The 23552-nt window shown below is 38.4% G+C and overlaps 6 protein-coding genes across 6 annotated transcripts, besides 5 other annotated features; 1 reads left to right on the top strand and 5 right to left on the bottom strand. All coding sequences in view use genetic code 12, as the record gives it.

Moving 5' to 3' along the window:
- Window positions 1–1476: part of a mobile genetic element (relic of Debaryomyces hansenii Tdh5 retrotransposon) that runs on past the window's edge.
- Window positions 1477–2431: 955 nt separating this feature from the next.
- Window positions 2432–7798: a mobile genetic element (Debaryomyces hansenii Tdh5 retrotransposon).
- Window positions 2883–7373, bottom strand: DEHA2B12787g (DEHA2B12787p; the record flags this gene model as incomplete). The annotated part of the gene is made up of 1 exon (XM_002770070.1): window positions 2883–7373. The coding sequence occupies one exon, from the start codon at window positions 7371–7373 to the stop codon at window positions 2883–2885; it is 4491 nt and encodes a 1496-aa protein (XP_002770116.1).
- Window positions 7799–9194: a mobile genetic element (relic of Debaryomyces hansenii Tdh5 retrotransposon).
- Window positions 9195–12181: a mobile genetic element (relic of Debaryomyces hansenii Tdh5 retrotransposon).
- A 331-nt stretch (window positions 12182–12512) lies between these two features.
- Window positions 12513–13085: a long terminal repeat (solo LTR of Debaryomyces hansenii Tdh5 retrotransposon).
- Window positions 13086–13497: 412 nt separating this feature from the next.
- On the bottom strand, window positions 13498–15300 carry DEHA2B12870g (DEHA2B12870p; the record flags this gene model as incomplete). The annotated part of the gene is made up of 1 exon (XM_002770071.1): window positions 13498–15300. One exon carries the CDS (start codon window positions 15298–15300, stop codon window positions 13498–13500), a length of 1803 nt encoding a protein of 600 aa, XP_002770117.1.
- A 1302-nt stretch (window positions 15301–16602) lies between these two features.
- Window positions 16603–18393, bottom strand: DEHA2B12892g (DEHA2B12892p; the record flags this gene model as incomplete). The annotated part of the gene is made up of 1 exon (XM_457505.1): window positions 16603–18393. The coding sequence occupies one exon, from the start codon at window positions 18391–18393 to the stop codon at window positions 16603–16605; it is 1791 nt and encodes a 596-aa protein (XP_457505.2).
- Window positions 18394–18757: 364 nt separating this feature from the next.
- Window positions 18758–19249, top strand: DEHA2B12914g (DEHA2B12914p; the record flags this gene model as incomplete). The annotated part of the gene is made up of 1 exon (XM_457506.1): window positions 18758–19249. One exon carries the CDS (start codon window positions 18758–18760, stop codon window positions 19247–19249), a length of 492 nt encoding a protein of 163 aa, XP_457506.2.
- Window positions 19250–19534: 285 nt separating this feature from the next.
- On the bottom strand, window positions 19535–20650 carry DEHA2B12936g (DEHA2B12936p; the record flags this gene model as incomplete). Its single annotated transcript, XM_457507.1, has 1 exon — window positions 19535–20650. One exon carries the CDS (start codon window positions 20648–20650, stop codon window positions 19535–19537), a length of 1116 nt encoding a protein of 371 aa, XP_457507.2.
- A 661-nt stretch (window positions 20651–21311) lies between these two features.
- Window positions 21312–22997, bottom strand: DEHA2B12958g (DEHA2B12958p; the record flags this gene model as incomplete). The annotated part of the gene is made up of 1 exon (XM_457508.1): window positions 21312–22997. The coding sequence occupies one exon, from the start codon at window positions 22995–22997 to the stop codon at window positions 21312–21314; it is 1686 nt and encodes a 561-aa protein (XP_457508.1).
- Between the last annotated feature and the right edge of the window lie 555 nt (window positions 22998–23552).

Raw genomic sequence — 23552 nt, forward strand, 5'->3', positions numbered from 1 at the left:
CAAGAAGGAAAGACATCATTATGGCTATCAGTAGCAGCTGCACAACCATGAGATACCGAGGCAGAAGACGTTTGGTGACCGGGTTCAACATAGGCAGCAGTGTGCTGACTAGGTTTGGGGACCAAGTAACTAAGCCCACATACAGCATTGGTGGGAGAGACGCTGGGTTTCTCCTCAGTATATGTCACAAAATAATTGGGCTTATTCGTCGGCTTCGGTGGTTGCAGAGACTTGGGTGGTGACAGATTCCAATACTCGTCGTCACTTCGAGAGGGACAGATATTCAGTTTGTGGCCAATGCCACCACATTTGAAACAAGTCAACTTAGACTTGATCATAATTCTTCGAGGGTTGCGCTGCAGGACCACAAGAGCCATACTAGACTCATCGGACACGGGGGAACTTGTCTCGTGAAGAATCTCAGAGATCCCGTCTTTCAATGCAAGCCAATTAAGACGGGAGGGAACGTATTCGTCAAGACGAATAATAACGTTCTTAACAGTGCTGTTATTAACACAACTGTGAAAGAAGAGAATCCGCTGGCCTTCATCCAAAGGAAGAAGGTCCAGGTCAGCATCTTCAAGAAGTTGAATCTTAGCAGCAAGCGATACAGTAGAATCAAAAAGCTGACGGGTTAACGTGGAATGAAGCTCTAAATGCTGCTTAACAGAAATAGTTCCAAAGTCGCGGAATAGAGCATGCCATAAATTAAGTCCACGTAAACCACGTTTAGTACAGTACGTCGCATAAACAGCCGACGTAATGCACTTTTTCAAAAGCTTGTCAAGGATCAGATCAAACTTAAGTCTAATCACATTCCGTTCAGTGTCAGTAAACTCACTAACACCAGGAATATCCACATTACTTAGATACAGATCTAAGTGGCAGTCAAGGTCCAGCAGTCTGGACTTTACCATAGCAGCCCAAAGTTTGTAGTTATCAATACCACGGAGCTTATCCTGCTCCGTAACATCAAAGTCCAAAAAGTGGCTCATAACCTGTTGAAGTAAATTCTCGAAAGTAGCATACATTATCAGGTCAGTATCAGGTTAGGTAATCAGTCAGTCAGTTAATCAGTTAGTCAGTGTCAATTATAATATATAATTTACTTAATCTCTATATAGATTCTGTATTTCAGGAGGTCCAGAGACCTCTTTATATAGTCCAGTATTTCCACAAGAATAGGAGTACGCTTCCCGTTGTTTCCAGGTAAACGGCCAATGGGAAGGCAGATTCATTAGATCTACGAGGCTTGTTATCTGTATTTATCATTCAAGATAAGGAGCTATCCAATGATAACTCATTATACACTTGAACAATTACAGATAAGCTTATCGTTATCATTTGAACAATGAGCCTTGTAGATATGGTATTGTATTCAAATAAAATAATCAGAATAACAATGTTTCGCAGCCAGTTTATATAAACTCTCAATTAATTCTGACTTCGCATAAAATATACTAAGATATTTCAACAGCAGCCGCTTTACATGATTTCTCAATTTATTCTGACTTCGCATAAAATATACTAATATATTTCAACAGTTTTAAATGTGGTGGCATTGGCCACAAGTCCAACGTGTGTCCCTCTGTTGATGATGTTGATTACAGGAAACTGAAACCTCCTCCTAATCATATTACTGCTGATGATGAATATCAATCGCTGCCCCCTCGTCCGGTTCGTGGGAAGCTTTGGGTTGCTTCCACTTCCACTTCCACGTTTTCTGATGGCTTCTATCTTGATTCGGGTGCTACTCTTCATGTTACGCACCAGAAGGAGCTATTACATGATTTCTCTGCTATCTCTGGATCTGTTACTGGTCTTGCTTCGGACACATCGTTTGAAATTATTGGTAAAGGAGACCTTCATTTCCTGTTGCCGGATGGTTCCCCTCTTACTCTTAGTGATGTGCACTATGTTCCAACTTGTGATCGAAACCTTATTTCGGTTTCCAAAGCGACTCGTCGTGGCGCGCTGTTCTGTTTTCTGTCCAATTCAGTTCATGAATCTCGCTTAGGTCTTAAAGTTGGCACCCTTATTGGTCCTGAGAATGATCAACTTTATAAGTTTCTTTTGCCGCCTAAAGCCGATCCCACGACGTCGGGTCGTATTTTGAATGCTACTTTCAATTCACATTCTCGTCTCGGACATCCTAGTGCTACTGTTGAAAATAGGCTTGGAAAACACTATGCAACCTATGCTGAGGCTGCGAATTCCAAATCTGCTCAATCTAAAGATATCTGTGAAGCGTGTGCTCGTGGAAAAGCTACGCGGTCTCTTCCTAAGAAATCAACTTCTGACAGTATCACTGTTCAGGCTCCATTAGAACTTGTGCATTCTGACGTATGTGGACCCTTTTCTCAACCCAGTTTGACCGATGATCGGTATTTTGTGGTTATTGTTGATGATTATACTCATTATATGACAGTGTTGTTGAAGTAAATTCTCGAAAGTAGCATACATTATCAGGTCAGTATCAGGTTAGGTAATCAGTCAGTCAGTTAATCAGTTAGTCAGTGTCAATTATAATATATAATTTACTTAATCTCTATATAAATTCTGTATTCAAGGAGGTCCAAAGACCTCTTTATATAGTCCAATATTTCCACAAGAATAGGAGTACGCTTCCCGTTGTTTCCAGGTAAACAGCGAATGGGAAGGCAGATATATGGAAACCGAAAGGCATTTTATCAGTGCCTTTCTTCCAAGAAAAACTACTATCCAATGATAGCTTCAACAATCATAAGGCGGGCGTAATCTTTATGGTATAACAATAGAAAGCCAAACGGCATTCTGGTTCTATTGAGATATAAAAGAATTTGCAGCCGCTTTACATGATTTCTCAATTTATTCTGACTTCGCATAAAATATACTAATATATTTCAACACTTCCCCTTAATCCTAATTCTTGTCATTCCAGCAAGACTTCTCAAGTCCTGGAACTTAATCTTATTTAATCCTTTTGTAAGCATGTCCGCAATTTGTGTATGGGTGCTAATCTGACAAAGTTTAATTTGTTTCTTTATTATATGCTCTCTTATGAAATGATGGCGTATGTCAATATGCTTAGTGCGCAGGTGAAATACAGGGTGCTCTGCAAGGAGTATACATGAGTTATCATCTTCGTGGATCGAAATGGGTAATTGTAATGGCACACGCATCTCGTCAAACAACATTATGATCCATAGCGCTTCTTTGGTAGCCTCACCCAATGCAAGATACTCAGCTTCAGTGGTCGACATTGCCACTGTAGTCTGTTTCTTGCTTTTCCACGAGATTGGAGCTCCTCCATATCTAACAATGTATCCTGTAATTGATTTCCTGTCGCTCTTGTCACTAGCCCAGTCACTATCACAATATATATCCAATGAGCTGTCTCCAGTATAATGGTGGCCGATATCTTGGGTTCCTTTAAGATATCTGAGGACATGTTTGGCACATTTCATATGCATCTCAGAGGGTTTGGCTAGGTGTCTACTAAGTATCCCAACAGCGTATGCAATATCTGTTCGAACAGTAGTAGATGCAAATAATAGCTTTCCTACTAGAGAGCGGTACCTGGTGGCATCACATTCTTCTGTGTTGTCCTTGTGTAAGTCCTCTCCGGCCAATGTCGGAGTTGTCACCGTGTTTGCATCAGTCATTTCAAAGTCCTGCAAGACCTTTCCAATGTAGTCATAGAGACATATCTTGATACCATTGGTATCCTGTGCAATATTAATTCCTAGAAACTTCTTCGCAACCCCTAAGTCTTTCATTTTAAACTTCAGTGCGAGCATTTTCTTTACATCTTCAATTTCCTTCATATCCTTTCCTGATATAAGGATATCATCAACATAGAGGCCAATAATTATGTTCCCTCGAACGTATATGCCTAACTCAGTGTCAATTCGGTTGAACCTATGTTCAGCAAGAAAATCTGAAATTGTAGTATTCCAACATATCGGTGCTTGTTTCAATCCATACAACGATTTGTTCAACTTACAGACTTTCTCTGGTTCATTCTCATTAATAAATCCAACAGGCTGTTTCATATAGAGTGTTTCCTCAACAGTACCGTTCAAAAATGCGGTATCTACATCCATCTGATGGACAACTCTATTATCAACAGCACTGAATGCTAGAAGTAGCTTCACAGATTCATATCTGATCACAGGACTGAAGGTATCCAAGTAATCTTCCCCTGGAACCTGACTGAAGCCCTGTGCTACTAGTCTAGCCTTGTATCTACCATCATCTTTCTTGGTAAATACCCATATGTTGCCTATTGCCTTTCTATCCTTAGGCAACAGTACTAAATCCCATGTATTATTTGAGTAGTGAGCACTCATCTCACTATCCATGGCGATTTTCCATTTTTCAGCTTCGTCACTCAGCATTGCCTGTTTGTATGTTACTGGTACACCATTTTTCTTGGTACTAACAACATAGGCGTGTGACATGAAATAACCAGATCCTCTGACAACAAGCGAGGAGTCTGATTCAGTATGCAGTGTTTCGTATTTCAGTTTCTTAGAAGGTTCAGTTTCTCCATCCGACGATACTTCTGATCTTCTACGCAGTCTATCAGGCATAGTAATAGCTCTTCTTCTCCTCACAGGTTCATCAACATAATCCTCATCATCAGACTTATCAAAGTTATCGTGATGACGTTCATAGAAAGAAGTAGCATAATCTTCCCCTGGAACCGAAGCTTCTGAGTCAGAAATGTACTCGATACGAGGACGAGACACCTCTTGCGTTACGAGAGGGGACAACGGTTCAACCACTCTAGGAGTGGTGGTAATACCAGGAGAGGACGACAGCGAACCACGAGAAGGTGGGCCCACGATATCCTTAGATGGCCCATCGACAGGAGACGCAAGATCCTGAGGGACCATAGAATCATGGGACGAAAAATCAGATTCAATATCAGACATGTCGACATCCAGCACAGGTGGCGACATAAGAGTACCGGGGAGCTCAGCAGTAGCTCGAATCCCGGGAATGGATGAAAAAGAAGACAGCGACGACGACAGCGAGCCTATAGAGGCAATATCCCGGGGAATGTTAGTCATAGTTTGAAACGGAAACACAAATTCGTCAAACTTCACATTATTACTAACAGCAACTTTGCCAGAGTCGAGATCGAAAATACGATATGCATGTTGTGATTGGGCATAGCCAAGCATAACACCTCGAATAGACCGAGGAGATAACCTCGACGATCTCAATTGTTGTGGAATAAGAGCATACGCCATGCATCCAAATGGGCGCAAATGGTCCCACTGGGCATGACTCTTATACCACCGTTGATAGGGATATTGCTTATCAATAGCAGTCGACGGTAATCTATTAAGAAGATAAGTAGCACACGCTACAGCTTCGGCCCAAAAACACAGGGGCGTGGATGCATGAAACATCATGGCACGACATTTTTCATTGATCGTACGAATGGCTCGTTCACTGACGCCATTCTGATGACTATTGTACGCAACAGTGGTTTGGTGAGTGATCCCTTGAGCTTTAAGAAATTGCTGCAATTGGGACGACATATACTCACCACCATTATCGGTGCGAAAAGTAACCGGCTTGTAGCCACCACGATTATGAAAGAATCGTTCAGACTGAAGAAAATATGAGCGCGCACACTCATATACATCAGATTTTTGTTTAACAGGATACACTGCCATATAGTGAGTGTAATCATCAACAAAGACAACATAATATGAGTCTTTGGTTAAACTCGGCTGGGAAAACGGTCCACAGACATCAGAGTGGACAAGCTCCAACGGAGTCTTCACAGTGCGACCGGAAGTGGTCGACGTTTTAGGGAGAGCGTGCGTAGCCTTCGCACGAATACACGACTCACAAAGGGAATCCTTCGATTCCGACTTCAAAGCAGCAGCATACGAAGGACATAAGGTGCCAATGCGTTGCGCAACCTTACGACTTGGATGACCAAGACGAGAATGGGCATCCATTGTAGCAGTAAACGCAGTGCCAGCTGATACATTATGAGCAGGCAAGCATGGGAGTGAAAATTGATAAAGATCATCCTTCGTAAGAGCAGCAACCTGAAGGCCTAAACGAAGGTCAACGATACCATTGGGTAGAAGGTGGAATGTTGAACCTCCTTTAGATGCACGGCTAACCGAGATTAAATTACGACCGCAGGAAGGAACATACTGTACATCCTCAACGGGGAGTATGGAACCATCAGGTAACGTAAATTTCAATGTTCCAGTACCAAGGATCTTGAACGTGGTAGCAGGGTCAAGTCCAGCAATTGTACCAGAGTTATCAGGATTAAAATCATGGAGTAAGTCCTTCTGATGCGTAATATGAACAGACGCACCAGTATCAAGAAGGAAGACATCACTATGGCTATCAGTAGCAGCTGCACAACCATGAGATACCGAGGCAGAAGACGTCTGGTGACCGGTGTCAACATAGGCAGCAGTGTGCTGACTAGGTTTGGGGACCAAGTAACTAAGCCCACATACAGCATTGGTGGGAGAGACGCTTGGTTTCTCCTCAGTATATGTCACAAAATAATTGGGCTTATTCGTCGGCTTCGGTGGTTGCAGAGGCTTGGGTGGTGGCAGATTCCAATACTCGTCGTCACTTCGAGAGGGACAGACATTCAGTTTGTGGCCAATGCCACCACATTTGAAACAAGTCAACTTAGACTTGATCATAATTCTTCGAGGGTTTCGCTGCAGGACCACAAGAGCCATACTAGACTCATCGGACACGGGGGAACTTGTCTCGTGAAGAATCTCAGAGATCCCGTCTTTCAATGCAAGCCAATTAAGACGGGAGGGAACGTATTCGTCAAGACGAATAATAACGTTCTTAACAGTGCTGTTATTAACACAACTGTGAAAGAAGAGAATCCGCTGGCCTTCATCCAAAGGAAGAAGGTCCAGGTCAGCATCTTCAAGAAGTTGAATCTTAGCAGCAAGCGATACAGTAGAATCAAAAAGCTGACGGGTTAACGTGGAATGAAGCTCTAAATGCTGCTTAACAGAAATAGTTCCAAAGTCGCGGAATAGAGCATGCCATAAATTAAGTCCACGTAAACCACGTTTAGTACAGTACGTCGCATAAACAGCAGACGTAATGCACTTTTTCAAAAGCTTGTCAAGGATCAGATCAAACTTAAGTCTAATCACATTCCGTTCAGTGTCAGTAAACTCACTAACACCAGGAATATCCACATTACTTAGATACAGATCTAAGTGGCAGTCAAGGTCCAGCAGTCTGGACTTTACCATAGCAGCCCAAAGTTTGTAGTTATCAATACCACGGAGCTTATCCTGCTCCGTAACATCAAAGTCCAAAAAGTGGCTCATAACCTGTTGAAGTAAATTCTCGAAAGTAGCATACATTATCAGGTCAGTATCAGGTTAGGTAATCAGTCAGTCAGTTAATCAGTTAGTCAGTGTCAATTATAATATATAATTTACTTAATCTCTATATAAATTCTGTATTCAAGGAGGTCCAAAGACCTCTTTATATAGTCCAATATTTGCACAAGAATAGGAGTACGCTTCCCGTTGTTTCCAGGTAAACAGCGAATGGGAAGGCAGATATATGGAAACCGAAAGGCATTTTATCAGTGCCTTTCTTCCAAGAAAAACTGCTATCCAATGATAGCTTCAACAATCATAAGGCGGGCGTAATCTTTATGGTATAACAATAGAAAGCCAAACGGCATTCTGGTTCTATTGAGATATAAAAGAATTTGCAGCCGCTTTACATGATTTCTCAATTTATTCTGACTTCGCATAAAATATACTAATATATTTCAACACAACCATGAGATACCGAGGCAGAAGACGACTGGTGACCGGTGTCAACATAGGCAGCAGTGTGCTGACTAGGTTTGGGGACCAAGTAACTAAGCCCACATACAGCCTTGGTGGGAGAGACGCTGGGTTTCTCCTCAGTATATGTCACAAAATAATTGGGCTTATTCGTCGGCTTCGGTGGTTGCAGATTCCAATACTCGTCATCACTCCGGGAGGGACAGACATTCAGTTTGTGGCCAATGCCACCACATTTGAAACAAGTCAACTTAGACTTGATCATAATTCTTCGAGGGTTTCGCTGCAGGACCACAAGAGCCATACTAGACTCATCGGACACGGGGGAACTTGTCTCGTGAAGAATCTCAGAGATCCCGTCTTTCAATGCAAGCCAATTAAGACGGGAGGGAACGTATTCGTCAAGACGAATAATAACGTTCTTAACAGTGCTGTTATTAACACAACTGTGAAAGAAGAGAATCCGCTGGCCTTCATCCAAAGGAAGAAGGTCCAGGTCAGCATCTTCAAGAAGTTGAATCTTAGCAGCAAGCGATACAGTAGAATCAAAAAGCTGACGGGTTAACGTGGAATGAAGCTCTAAATGCTGCTTAACAGAAATAGTTCCAAAGTCGCGGAATAGAGCATGCCATAAATTAAGTCCACGTAAACCACGTTTAGTACAGTACGTCGCATAAACAGCAGACGTAATGCACTTTTTCAAAAGCTTGTCAAGGATCAGATCAAACTTAAGTCTAATCACATTCCGTTCAGTGTCAGTAAACTCACTAACACCAGGAATATCCACATTACTTAGATACAGATCTAAGTGGCAGTCAAGGTCCAGCAGTCTGGACTTTACCATAGCAGCCCAAAGTTTGTAGTTATCAATACCACGGAGCTTATCCTGCTCCGTAACATCAAAGTCCAAAAAGTGGCTCATAACCTGTTGAAGTAAATTCTCGAAAGTAGCATACATTATCAGGTCAGTATCAGGTTAGGTAATCAGTCAGTCAGTTAATCAGTTAGTCAGTGTCAATTATAATATATAATTTACTTAATCTCTATATATATTCTGTATTCAAGGAGGTCCAAAGACCTCTTTATATAGTCCAATATTTGCACAAGAATAGGAATACGCTTCCCGTTGTTTCCAGGTAAACAGCGAATGGGAAGGCAGATATATGGAAACCGAAAGGCATTTTATCAGTGCCTTTCTTCCAAGAAAAACTGCTATCCAATGATAGCTTCAACAATCATAAGGCGGGCGTAATCTTTATGGTATAACAATAGAAAGCCAAACGGCATTCTGGTTCTATTGAGATATAAAAGAATTTGCAGCCGCTTTACATGATTTCTCAATTTATTCTGACTTCGCATAAAATATACTAATATATTTCAACAGCAAATAATAGCTTACCGACCAATGAACGATAGTTACTTGCATCACATTCTGGTGAATCATCAGTTTTGTGTAAGTCTTGACCAACTATCGACGGAGTTGCAACAGAGTTAGCGTCTCTCATATTAAATTCCTCTAGAATCTTTTCAATATAGTCATTGAGGCAGATACTTATTCCATCTGTTCTTTGCTCGATATTTATTCCTAGAAACTTCCTTGCTATTCCTAAATCCTTCATTTTGAACCTCAGCGAGAGAAGTTTCTTTACTTTTTCAATCTCAATAGTATCCTTTCCTGAGATGAGTATATCATCCACGTACAATCCTAGAATTATATCATCCTTAATATATAGTCCTAGTTCACTCTCAATCCTTTTGAATCCATGTTCAGTGAGAAATTTCATTATTGTAGTATTCCAACATATTGGTGCCTGTTTCAATCCGTACAACGATTTCTCCAACTTGCACACCTTCTCTGGTTCAGCTTCATCTACAAAACCTACAGGCTGTTTCATATAAAGTGTTTCTTCTACAGTACCGTTCAAAAATGCGGTATCAACATCCATCTGGTGAATTACTCTCTGATCAACAGCACTGAATGCTAGAAGTAGCTTCACAGACTCATATCTGATCACAGGACTGAACGTCGTCAAGTAGTCTTCCCCTGGAACCTGACTAAATCCCTGTGCTACTAGTCTAGCTTTGTATCTACCATCATCCTTTTTGGTAAATACCCATCTGTTGCCTATCGCCTTTCTATCCTTAGGCAAATCCACTAAATTCCATGTGTTATTTGAATAGTGAGCGCTCATCTCGCTATCCATTGCAATTTTCCATTTTTCACATTCAGCACTCAGCATAGCTTGCTTGTATGTTATTGGTATACCATCTTTCTTGGTACTAACAACATATGCATGCGACATAAAATACGCAGATCCTCTGACAACAAGCGAGGTATCTGAGTTAATAGAGGAACTTTTATGCAGATCCTCATGCTTCTGTTTCTTAGAAGGTTCAGTTTCATCTTCTGACGATACTTCTGATCTTCTACGCAGTTTTTCAGTACTAGCCTTTCTTTTTCTTACAGGATTTTCAACATAGTCCTTATCGTCTGAAAAATCAAAATTATCATGATGATGTTCATAGTAAGAAATTTTGTAGTCCTCCCCTGAAAGTGAAGCTTCAGAATCAGAAATATATTCAATAAGGGAACGAGGGTTGGTTTTGGAAACCACAGGAGGCGAAGAAGGCTCAACAACAGCAGGAGAAGAGACAGGCGATGAAGACTCAGACAGAGCGACATTTATTTGACGACAAGACTCAGAAGGACAATCTGTAATAGCATTGGACGAAGATTGATTGTCCAGATGAGCGATTTGCTTAAACAGTTCAAGGGAAGGCATGTCAGGATCACTCATCTCAATATCCAATGAAGGTACCACAGCAGTCTCGTCAGAGTTCAGGCCATTATGTGCTGGGGATAATTCATGTACAGAAGTACCCAGCATCGACATTGGAGTAGATTCAGTCATCAAAGTATCCAGATCAACTTGATCAACATCCATAGCAGTATCAGGCAATTCAAGTGTAGCCAGAACACCAGGTGCCGAAAAGAACGAAGACACAGACGACGCCGAAGGCTTCGATTCAGAAAAGTTGCGAGGAACTTTCTCGGCAGACTGGAAGGGAAACGCAAATTCATCGAACTTTACATTATTACTAACAACAACTGTACCGGAATCGAGATCAAAGATCCGGTACGCATGTTGGGTAGGTGCATACCCAACCATAACTCCTCGAATAGAACGAGGTGACAATTTTGAAGAACGTACAGATTCAGGAATGTACGCATACGCTAAACATCCAAACGGGCGTAAACCATCTAACACAGGAAGCCTTTTGTTCCAACGTTTGTATGGAATACCATTGTTAATAGAGCGTGAGGGTAACCGATTAATAAGAAAAGCAGCACAACTAATAGCCTCAGCCCACAAACAGAGTGGCGCATTAGCTGCAAACATCATGACACGAGCTTTCTCTGTTAGAGTACGAATAGCACGTTCACTAACACCATTTTGATGACTATTATACGGAACCGTAGTTTGGTGAGTAATACCACGATCGGCAAGATACTTGTCAAAACGAGAAGACATGTACTCACCACCATTATCAGAACGAAGTGTTACTACACGATATCCACCACGATTGTGGAAGAAACGTTCCGCCTTCAAAATAAACTCAGAAATACACACAGGAACAGCAGCCTTTGTTGCAATCGGATACACCGTCATATACCGAGTATAATCGTCAACAATAACGACAAAATACCGGTCATCGGTCAAACTGGGTTGAGAAAAGGGACCACACACGTCAGAATGAACAAGTTCTAGTGGAGCCCGAACAGGACTACTCCCAGTAGTTGATTTCTTTGGAAGGGAATGCGTAGCCTTGCCACGAGCACACGCTTCACACATACTTTCAGAGTCAGTAGATTTGGAAGCACCAGCCTTACGATAGGAAGCGTTATGCTTTCCAACATAGCTTTCAACATTAGCACTGGGATGTCCAAGACGACAATGTGCACTGAATGTCGCATTCAAAATACGACCAGAGGGCATTGAAGCAGGCTTAGGTGATAATAAGAACTTATAAAGACGATCATATTCAGGTCCAACGAGAGTAGCGACTTTAAAGACCTAAGCGAGATTCATGGACTGCATCGTGCAGAAAACGGAACAGCGCACCATGCAGCGTGGCTTTAGAGATCGAAATAAGGTTTCGATCACAGGAAGGAACATATTGGACATCAGTGAGAGTAAGGAAAGAACCATCAGGCAACAGAAAGTTAAGGATTCCTTTCCCAGCAATTTCAAACAGGGTTCCCGAGTCAAGACCAGTAATTGACCCAGAACTATCAGAAAAATCATGTAATAGCTCCTTCTGGCACGTAACATGAAGAGTCGCACCAGAATCAAGGTAGAATCCATCGGGGACACGCGATGTGGAAGCCACCCATACATTACCATGCACAGATAGTCGATTCTGAGTGCGGAATTCATCATCCAGTCCAGATGAACCACGACCAGTAGTATGTCTCGGTTTCCGATAGTCAGCATCACTAACAGAAGGACACACATTAGATTTGTGGCCAATGCCACCACATTTAAAGCAAACCAATTTGGACTGAATCATGATTTTGCGCGGAGGCACTTTCAGAAGTGCAAGCACAGCACCAGCAACCGCAGGTTCAATAGCAGAACTAGCTTTTGCAATAACAGTCCCCAACTGCTTTTTAACAGTCAGCCAAGTAAATCTAGAAGGTGTTGAAATATCTTAGTATATTTTATGCGAAGTCAGAATAAATTGAGAAATCATATAAAGCGGCTGCGAAACATTGTTATTCGGATTATTTTATTAGAATACAATACCATATCTACAAGGTTTATTGTTCAAATGATAACGATAAGCTTATCTGTAATTGTTCACGTGTATAATGAGCTGTCATTGGATAGCTCCTTATCTTGAATGATAAATACAGATAACAAGCCTCGTAGATTTAATAAATCTGCCTTCCCATTGGCCGTTTACCTGGAAACAACGGGAAGCGTACTCCTATTCTTGTGGAAATATTGGACTATATAAAGAGGTCTCTGGATCTCCTGAAATACAGAAATTTATATAGAGATTAAGTAAATTATATATTAGATTATATGTTAATAGGTGGACCTAAAATGTATGCTTTTGAATATATTAATAATAAAGGAATAAGAAAAACTAAATTACATTCAAAAGGGGTTCCATCCTATATATTATAATACTGAAACTGATTAACTAATTAACTGAACCTGAAACTGACATGACAATGTATGCTACTTCTGAGAATTTACTTCAACAATCCCAAAATCCCAAAATTGTCTTAAAACATACACACTGATTTTTTTAAGATTATATCTATATTATATTGCTCATTGAAATCTACCATCCTATTTGATTTCTTCGTAAAATAATGGAAAATTCAACCTTAGCCTAAAACTGTTTAGAAGTCAGATGATTATATGATATTTAGAAATTAGATAAATCATGTATTAAAATCGATATTGAAATTAAAATAAAAATTAAGCAGAAATATTATAACGAAAATGATATTTGGTAAATATGGATTCTGTATTGGATAGTTTACGTCTACATGAATTACATCCATTAATTCGTGAAGGAAATTGCCAACAAAAATACAAGATTATATTATCAAAATCTTATAATGAAGACTAGCATTTTCCTGTTATGAGAGCTATTGAAAGAAATCTAATTATGCAAAAGCTTCGACTTTTTGAACAATAAATAATTCTCCATTAGTTGGCCTTGAATAACTAAGCCTGTCAAAAACTGTATCAGCAATTACATATCGCCGGATAAAGTGTATTTTATTCTTGAACATATCGGGCCAAATTTGTAATATATCGGATATATATGTAGAAACTTTTGGTTTATACTCATCTACATCTTCGTCGTTAACATCGATTGCTTCAGAAACTTCTTCAATCTGTGAATAGATATAGTTTATTTGATTTCTTATCAGGGTATTGAAATATGGATTGCGCAGGGAGACTTTCTCTTTGGAAAGTGTTACAATCCATAGAAGAACAACATCATTCACAATTTTTTTTTTTAATATTTCTTCATAAGAAGATACCTTAAAAATCTTGATCAAAGAAGATTTGAAAGATACATCATTTTTTAATATAGTCTTCAATGAGAGCAAATGAGCCTTATTATCAGCTAAGAGGGTTTTTTCATATTTTAGCAAAGACTCTAAGGTATTCTGAAAAAGCTTTCTTTGCTCGTTTCTGTAGACTTTAACTACTTCATGGACACCACTTTTAACTTGAGGCCCCAATACAAAGTTTCTTTTCAAAAGTAGGATTTTTCCTTCAATAACTTGTTTTAAATGAGCGGTGCCATTGAGTTGCATTCTTAGCGATATTCCGACATGTCTTTCAAATTTCATTTGCCTTAAAATAGCAAAAAAATTGACTAAATTACTAGGTAAGTCTTCATCAGCAGTAATTTTAAAATTAATTCCATCCTTCAAGTACCTAATATCTGCATTGTTATCATTATTTTGATTCATCAAAATTTTATATCTCAATGCTTCTTTAATGAGTTCTTGTGAGTCCACTTTTAAGGAAATACTTGTCTCATCATATTTGTTGTTTTCAGACACAAAACCATAGCCAAGTAAAAGTTGAAGATTTGATTTATTACCATAGTTATTATATAATTCACCAAATTTATCTCCCTCTTCGAAACTTTGAAACGAGACATGACTTCCTTTTGACTCTTTAAGCCCATTCCATTTTACTTTATAATCATTCTTATGATTCAAGAGGTCAATTATTGGTACTAATATTGCCTTCTGTATATCATCCCTGGTTATCTCATTTTTCAATAAGATATATGGGAGACCTCTTGAAGTTAAAATACTATACGACCAAAGATAATTTCTGAAGCTTGTCCAAGACTCGTTTTCGCAATTCAAATATTCATATAATTCACCATGATAGTTTAAAGATATTCCAGCAATATTATCGTCGTAAAACTTCATATCTTGTAATATTTGCTGCTTGAACTTTTCCTCCAGTGAATCTTGAATAAGCTGCTCCATAAGTTCATGCCATTCAGTAACTAGCTTACTGAAATTCGTTTTGAAAATTAATTCAAGATCGGTTCCATTCACCAAATCAATTTCGTTTGAATTCCAAAAATAGGGGATATTGAAATCTTTAGGCACGATTTCAAAATACTGTTTGAAGCGGTTATCATTAAGCGACGTATCGAACGCTAATTTTGATATTAACAAGATTGTCATTTCATTATTGGTGAAATAAGAATCTGAATGTGCATAATTAATCCCAGGCAAATATTGTTCTTTTAGGTGAGGCCCAATAACCATCTGTTTAGGTACCTTTATCAATTCTTCACCACTCAGGAAATCATGTATGAGTGCCGAATATCCTTTTTGTTTGCTATATTGGAACTCTATTCTAGAATCTAAAAACGCACCGTTTTCTCTGGCCCAAGATAAAAAATGTCCTATGCCTCGCTCTAACATTTTGAAATTGATTAAAGCCTCTTCCCAATACAGGAGAAAATTGGTTAAACTCTTCTTGATCCAATGGTCCTTTTCAACCAGATCACATAATGCCCAGAATAAAAATCTTCCTCGAAATGAATTAGTGTACAACACAGTTCAAGAGAAAAAAATAAATTTAAAGAGTCATAAATCCGAGAGTTATTAGAGTCTATAGGCCGAATGAAGAAAATGGGACGGAAATAAATGCTGCAAATCTAACTATAGTGTAAGATCATTAAATTCCCCTGAGAGTGCCATTTTTCAATAACAAATCCGCTGTTGTGGCTTTTTGAGACATTTGAAAAATTTTAAATGGCGCTATAATCACAAAAGCCGGATTACGCTTTTGTTTATTTTAATTCAATAGCTAACAAGAAGTTGATGACATCATTTAATAAATTGCGCTATATGATATCGTTAACTTGGTTGATATGCTGCAATATGCAGCTCGGCAATATCTTCATATTACAGAATCTCATGAAATATTTCACTCTTATAGTAATTCAAATCAAGTAAGCAAAACTTGAAAGTGTATACTGTAAGATGAGAGATTTCACTACTATTCTATTATCAGGCTTTATCCGGTTTCTTGAACACGTTGGTCGGAAATTATTCCTTTTACCGATACCACACATCGTTCTCACTTCTACTGAGGCCATTGTTGTTAAGGATAGTTTGAATGGCTTTGACAATGAGCCCCTGAGTATGTTAACTGATTGGCCTTGAAAGATGGGGTTTCGGAAGTTCCTACCGATATTCGTAGTTTGTACCCGAAAAGGATGATATCATTGTTCCTGGATTAGTTACAAGTGGTTGATGTAACATCTGTCTTTGGTGTTCGAGACTTTCAAAGCCAGAAATAGAAACCTATATATATGTGGAACAGTACCTACTATATTACAGCTCATGACGACAGGCTCTACCATGATCCATCGAGAGAAGGCTGAATAACTTCTCGATGTCCATGGGTTAACTACTCGCCGAGTTCAAGATCTCTGATAATGGCTCGCTAGTTACGTTCTTTACTATTGTATAGCAGTCACAGTTCGAATTTTTCCTACTCAATCTTTGAAATGCTCTTTGTGAAACTAGTGCTCGTTATAAAGTGAACAGATTTTTTAGTGAGACTTCGATTGCTTTTAATAATACTGTAACGTTTTCTAAAGTAATGTATATTTTTTCAGAACAGAGAATTAGAACGGAAAAATACAAAGCTTGGAAAGAAGCATTGTTCATTAATTTATCGTATTGAATCTGCAGTTACCTTTATGATATCATATACTATTCGCTTAATGCAGCAAGTATCTCATACACCCCATAGGCACCAGGATCTGGTGGAAATTCAGTTTTCTCTGACACTCCACCTACATATGTGGCACGGCCTAACTTTGGTCGAAGCCTTCTGGTACCCTCTGCTGCCTTTCTTGCTGCTTCAACTGCTGAATGAATATTCTTATATTCAGAAAATGAACGACAAAACGGGATTAAAACATCCATAACTGTTCTATGACCTTCTCTTGCTTTTGTAAATTCGCCTAAAGTATCAATCCCATGATCTAAAGCGATAGCAATGATATCATTATTATCGCTGCTGATATTGTCATTAAGATTACTTTCAAGTTTATTGATAAATGCCTTCATGAAAATAAAAAGAATGGCACCTAAAGTGCCGCCCATATCGTCTTTTAAGACTTTAAGAATAGCATGAAGAACATTTCTTAATGATCCACTTTTGGCCACACCATTGTCTAATGATTTAATAATTGCCCTTGCACCAGTTTCTAAGGTAGTTCCACAATCTCCATCTCCCATCTTAGTGTCCCAGTCAGTTATTTCTGGCTCTTTATCAATTATATTCTGTGCTGCCGTACGAATAATTCTTTCGAGCACAGACGAATCATACATAATATCCCGCTGAATGTCTATGCTTTCATCAAGCTCTTCGTACCCTTGGAAATTATCAATAATTCTACTTTCAGGATTTAAAATTTGAGACAGAACGTAGTGACTCTTCGGAAAGTTAGTCGCTTCTGTAGGAGCGTCGAAGAGATCAAAAATGTTTAGTTCAGTAAAATCGGTATTAGCAGCTTTTGTAACATTGAACAATGAGATTGTGAAAATTGGAGCATTAATAGATGTTATATAAGATCCAGAATAAACCCTAGACGGCGTTATATTATAAGAATCAGCAAGATTCTTTATAGTACAATATAATAAGGCCTTTTCCTCTATAACAGGTAAACCACCAAGATTATTGAATAGTAGGATAAATTGGTCATTATCTTCATAGTCTAAAAAGCCTCTGTCTTTGTCATTTTTATCAAGAATTAGCTTTAATAAATCAGGTATGAGTTCTTCGTTGGAAGGTATACTCTTCGTCTTCATCACACCGGGCTCATTGTGTATACCAAGGCCAATTTCTATTTGGTTCTCTTCTAATTTACCATAATCTGCGTTGTTTGCATGCCCAGGAATATGCGTGTGATCTAACCCAGCATTGACAGAAGCAATGCACTTGTTAGCAGAAATACCTAAATTATAGATTTGTTCAATGTTATATCCCTTTTCACTTGCTGCACCTAAAATCTTCATAATAAAGATACAACCGGCCAACGTTCGGCGACCAACAAGTTTCCCAGTCGTTCTGCTGACAGCTACATCATCAGTAGTACGAAGCAACCTAATTTTTGATTCACCGAACTTTGAAATAAGCTCTTGGGCTGCCATACCAAAATAAAGATTGTCCCCTGTATAGTTTGTAATAAGAAATATAGTACCAGCCTCTGAATGTGTAGCCTTCTCGGCTGACTTGATATTTTTATAGTTTGGACTTGCAAAAATATCACCTTGTGCTGAAGCTGTTAACATACCTGATCCAACAAAGCCAATCCACCCTGGTTCATGACCTGAACCACCACCACTAATTAAGGAGACTTTTTTCAGATCATGTCTATTGTTGAAAATTACTTTCTCTTTCTCTAGAAGGGATAGACTATCATTTTCATAGATATAAGCTTTCAAACAGTGGTTAACAAGATCGTTTGGGTCTTTTGGAAGAAAATGCTTAGGCATTTCTGTAGTCTCACTGTCTTCTTAAAAAGTTTTGGAACAGGAAGGTGGATATTTAATGCAATATATATTTCATTGGATTCATAGGAAAACATCCAATACTTACTTGAAGATTTACAAATTGGGTGAATAATCGGAGAGATGTGTAAAATTTACTTGATATTTGGTAAGTTTTGCTTTGGCTGAAATATCGGAATAAAGTTTTGAATCTCACTTTTAGATATGACCCCACAGTTAATTATACCGATATATATATTTAAATAATTTCATTTATAATGAAAGAAGCATAGAGTCAAAATATAACCTAAATTATACATTACATTATAATATACTTCAACTCAAAATACTCCTGTTAACTTTTTTGGGAATGGGACAAAGAATCAGAATTGTAGTAGGTTGCGATCAAGCTGGCTATGAATACAAAGAAGCAATTAAAAAAGATCTCCAAAACAATCCCCTTGTTGAAAGTATAAAAGATATCGGTGTTCCAAGCAATACAGACTCAACATCTTACCCTCTTATTGGTATAAAAGCTGGTGAGATGATTCAAACAGGTGAAGCCGATCGTGCTATTTTAATTTGCGGTACTGGCTTAGGGGTGGCAATATCGGCCAATAAGGTTTCAGAAATTAGAGCAGTCACTGCTCATGATAGTTTTAGCGTTGAGCGTAGTATTCTTTCCAATAACTGCCAAGTTTTATGCATGGGTCAAAGAGTTGTTGGTTTAGAACTTGCTAGAAGATTGGCTTCTGAATGGTTAACATATATATTTGATGAAACAAGTGGATCTGCTGCCAAGGTTAAGGCGCTTGTTGATTATGAACATAAATCTCCACAGGTTCTGCTGCCTAATATTTAGAATTAGTCTAGGTCTATTTATTTATAATAATATTTGGATTGAATCTCCTTACCTCCAATAAGTAAATTACATATGGCTGGGTGGGTATAGCTTATAGTCAGAACATCGTACTCATATGTATTTTATGCTTATATATATTCTTGTCTCATCACACAATTTCTATAATATATTCTTTTATCAAAACTACAATGTAATGAAAAATTAAGCGTTCATTCAGCTCCTATAAAAATAGTTGCGAAATATTTTTTGCGGCCATTCTTGAAGTTGCGAGATTCGTTATCTCCCTCAATCGTCCTTAATCATAACTTTAATAGTTGGCACATTTCGATCAACAACACATTCTAATGCTTTAGCGGCTTCTTCTAATTGAAATACATGAGTGACAAACTTGTCAACATTAATTTTGCCCGAACTTATCAAATTAATCACGGCAGGCCAGGTATCAGTATATCTATTAATGAACCTAACATCAACCTCGCCTAGAGATAATGGCATAAAGGGAAATCCATCCAATTCATTTTTCCCCGAAACACCCAAAATTGTCAAAACTCCATTTCTTCTGACTACATAGCAACACGAATTAATGGAAGAAGCAAAACCAGTGCACTCTAAAACAACAGGAGGCATGACATATTCAGTAGTTCCAAACATTTTCCGGATATTTTTAGCATTCTTTTTAGGGGATATAGATGTATCGTTTTTGTATGTCATAACAGAAGGGACTAATGTCTTGGCAAATTCCAATCTTTCGTCAGATATATCAGATACAACTATGGGATACGCCCCCGAAACATCAGCGAGTAATAAGGTAGCTAATCCAATTGGTCCACATCCAGCAATCATACAAGGTTCTCCTGGATTTAATCCTCCAGCCTTTCTAATACCATGGAAAGCAACGGAAACAATTTCCGACAAGGCACCTTGTTCGTAAGACATATTGTCTGGCAATTTATGAACAAAGTTTGGATCAGTACATAAATACCTTTGCATGGAACCATTGGTAGGAGGAACTCCTAAGAAGGCTACATCTTCACACAAATTATAATGACCATCTAAACATAAGTAGCATTTCATACATGGAGCTTGTGGTTCTATTGCAACTCTATCGCCAACTTTAATATCATTGGTGACTTCTCTACCAACCTCAATAACCTGTCCGGCTGTTTCATGACCCAACACTAAATTTTCAGTAACCACTAAATCACCGATACCTCCCTCTTTCCAAAGATGAATATCAGATCCACAAATACCCGTACACTTAATATGTATTTTAACTTGATTAGGTTGACATTGTGGAATTGGAGCATTACCTGCTATAAGTTTATGATCTGGCGTAACAATCAAACATGGGTTTGAGACAGGCAGTGTCTCACATTCTGAGCTATGCAAAATCGGAGCCATTATATTTTTATATTGAATTAACGATCAAGTTTGACAAGGATCATTAGCATATGCCATAATATATATATTCATATAATCAACAGTTAAATTCTTTTTATGTTAGTACCGCCTTAAGTACGGGTCATTTTTCGGTGGGGATCCTATAAAAGACCAAAGATCTTCTAATCTTTGTTTTTACTTTGCTGAAGTCTGCGTGATAATTTTCGCAACTATTTTTGCGGAATCTATTTCGGTTTGGGGTAAAATAGAGTTATCTCCACAGAATTTTGAGTTTGAATTCTAAATAATATTTCTCGCGAAAATCATTTCGATCTAAATGATGACTTCTGGTATTATTCCACTAATTATGCCGCAAAAAGATTATAGTAAATGTTTGATATGACTGCGTGAAACATGCTCTAGAGGAAAAATTGCCTTACTTCAACTTGATGATATGGTTTATTGTAGTACTGTTTATTAGGATCATGTTTGCGATTGGAATATACTCATACTCTATAATTTGATTAGTTGGGTTAAAAATTTTAATGAGCGGATGTAATCGCCGTAGTTGAATACAGATTTAGTAGATAATTTTAACAAATGTATATTAACAGAATTGAAAGAATAAGCTTTACAAATATTTATAATAAAAGCTATTTAAACACACACCCGAAGAGGAATACTACAAAACTTCTGATTTTTCTCCATTTTGCCTAATACTGGAAGTAATAGAAGGATTTTCAAAATGACTAGTAGTTGGACCTTTCTCAGGATCACGGACACCAGCGTGCATAAATGGTAAGTCCTTTGCTACTTGAACAACTTTCCATGGTTGCATAACAGGAGTTTGACTGAAAATGATATCCATTTCTTCCAAACTTCTACCTGCAGTTTCAGGATATAAGAAGTAAACCACTGGCACCATCAACAAATTGATGGCAGCAAAAATAGTGTAAGTGTAAGGTCCAATAGTGTCAAAAGCAACTGGGGTAATCATAACGACCATAAAATTAAACGCCCAATTAGTAGCAGTAGATATAGCAGCACCAGGTGCTCTGATTTGTAATGGCAATAATTCTGGTGGAAGAAGCCATGTTACCCCCAAATATGACATACCAAAACAAGTGTTAAACATAAAGAGGAAAAATGCCGCGGCAATACCAGCAGATGTACCTGGTTGTGTATCTTTGGCAGCATCGGCCTTCCAATTTGTCCCCGTCAAAATTGCCATACAGAATGCTTGACCTAAAGCACCATAAATCATCAAATTCCTTCTACCGAACCTTTCAATAGTATAGAACGCTAATAATGATGCCAAAAAATATTCAGTACCATTGCAAGCAGCCAAGATTCTTGATTCTAATGGGCCCATTCGAATATAGGTTTCAAAAATTGTCCCGGCGTAATACGTAATAAGATTGATACCTGTGATCTGTTGCATCATCTGTGAGCAAGCCGCAAGACAGGTTCTATGAAAATTTCTAGCTTCTCCTTGTTTCACTAAGTCTCTTAAATTAAAATTTTCAGCACCCTGTTTTATTTCAAGATCAATAGCTTGTTGAATTTCAGTGATTTGATCAGTTACTAAAGGATCGTTTTCTGGTAAGTCATACAATGCTGAAAAAACTACTATAGCCTCTTGCTTTCTTTTTCTTTTCAATAACCATCTTGGAGATTCAGGAAACTTTAAAATTAATGGTAAAATTATTATCGGGAAAATACACTGAAACGCTACGGGAAACCTCCAACTAACTTGATTTTCCGTTTCCCAGCCGTCAAGGAAATAAAACGCAAAATCTACCCAGTAACTGATAGTAATACCTAAAGCAATAAGAGACCCCTCCATCATAATTAATTTACCTCTCATTTCAGGTTTAGCAACCTCTGCTTGCCAAACCGGAACCGTGGCCGTAATGAAACCATTACCTACTCCAGTAACAATTCTTGCAACAATCAAATGTGCTAAAGTGTACGAACAAGCTTGCAATGCCCCACCCACCATCATAATAACTGCACCAAGAAAAATTGTCTTCAAACGACCTAATTTATCTCCTAGATAAATGGTTGATAATGCAGAAAACATACAACCAATTTCGTATAGAGCAATGGCCGCCCCTTGAAGTGTTGAATCACCATCTCCTTGAACATCGATGGCAGGGAACGTTTTACGAAATGATTTCAATGTCAATAAGGAACCCATGACGCCTTGGTCATATCCGAAAAGTAAAAACCCAAGACCAGCAATACAGGAAACACAGAAGTTTAACCTGTTACCCTTCAATCCTAAATAGGAATGAACCTCTGAAGTTGGTTCACTCTCTTCTTTGTGCTCGACGCTATTTGTCTTCGAAAGACTTGAAGTCGACATGATAAATTCTATTCTCTAAGTTGATGAGCTATAGAAATCTCAGATGTTTGATTTAAAACAAGGCAAGACATGAGATTTCATTTCCTATTTATATTCGTATTGTTGTGTTCGGCTCCAAAGTTTCATTCGATTTTTCATACTTGGAAAACCCCCCCCTCCCCCCTCCCCCCCACTTTTGATTTATTTTATTTACAAGTGCTTGCATTACATCATAGACAAAAATGGTTTATGCTGCGACATTCGCCTATATACAATATTTATATGTTGTGGAAATTCTCGGATTGTTAAAATAGTAAAACTCGTGTGTTGAATAGCAATCAAAATTTCCCCAGTTAGGTCAAATGCGATGAACAATACATTTTTGTGCTCAACAAAGATGCAATACTCACGCGTGAGATAACATTTACCCCGGATTTGGATGAGATAGATGTCGGTGGAATAAACGGAACAAATTGACATCTGGGGATTTCGATTCAATTCACTCATTGAAAGCTTAACAGGCAATAGAAATATGGTGTGGCTCCAACGGGGCCGTTTGATAAGTTTGCTAAGTAT

Source organism: Debaryomyces hansenii (genome assembly GCF_000006445.2).
Source record: "Debaryomyces hansenii CBS767 chromosome B complete sequence".
Taxonomy (NCBI): domain Eukaryota; kingdom Fungi; phylum Ascomycota; class Pichiomycetes; order Serinales; family Debaryomycetaceae; genus Debaryomyces; species Debaryomyces hansenii.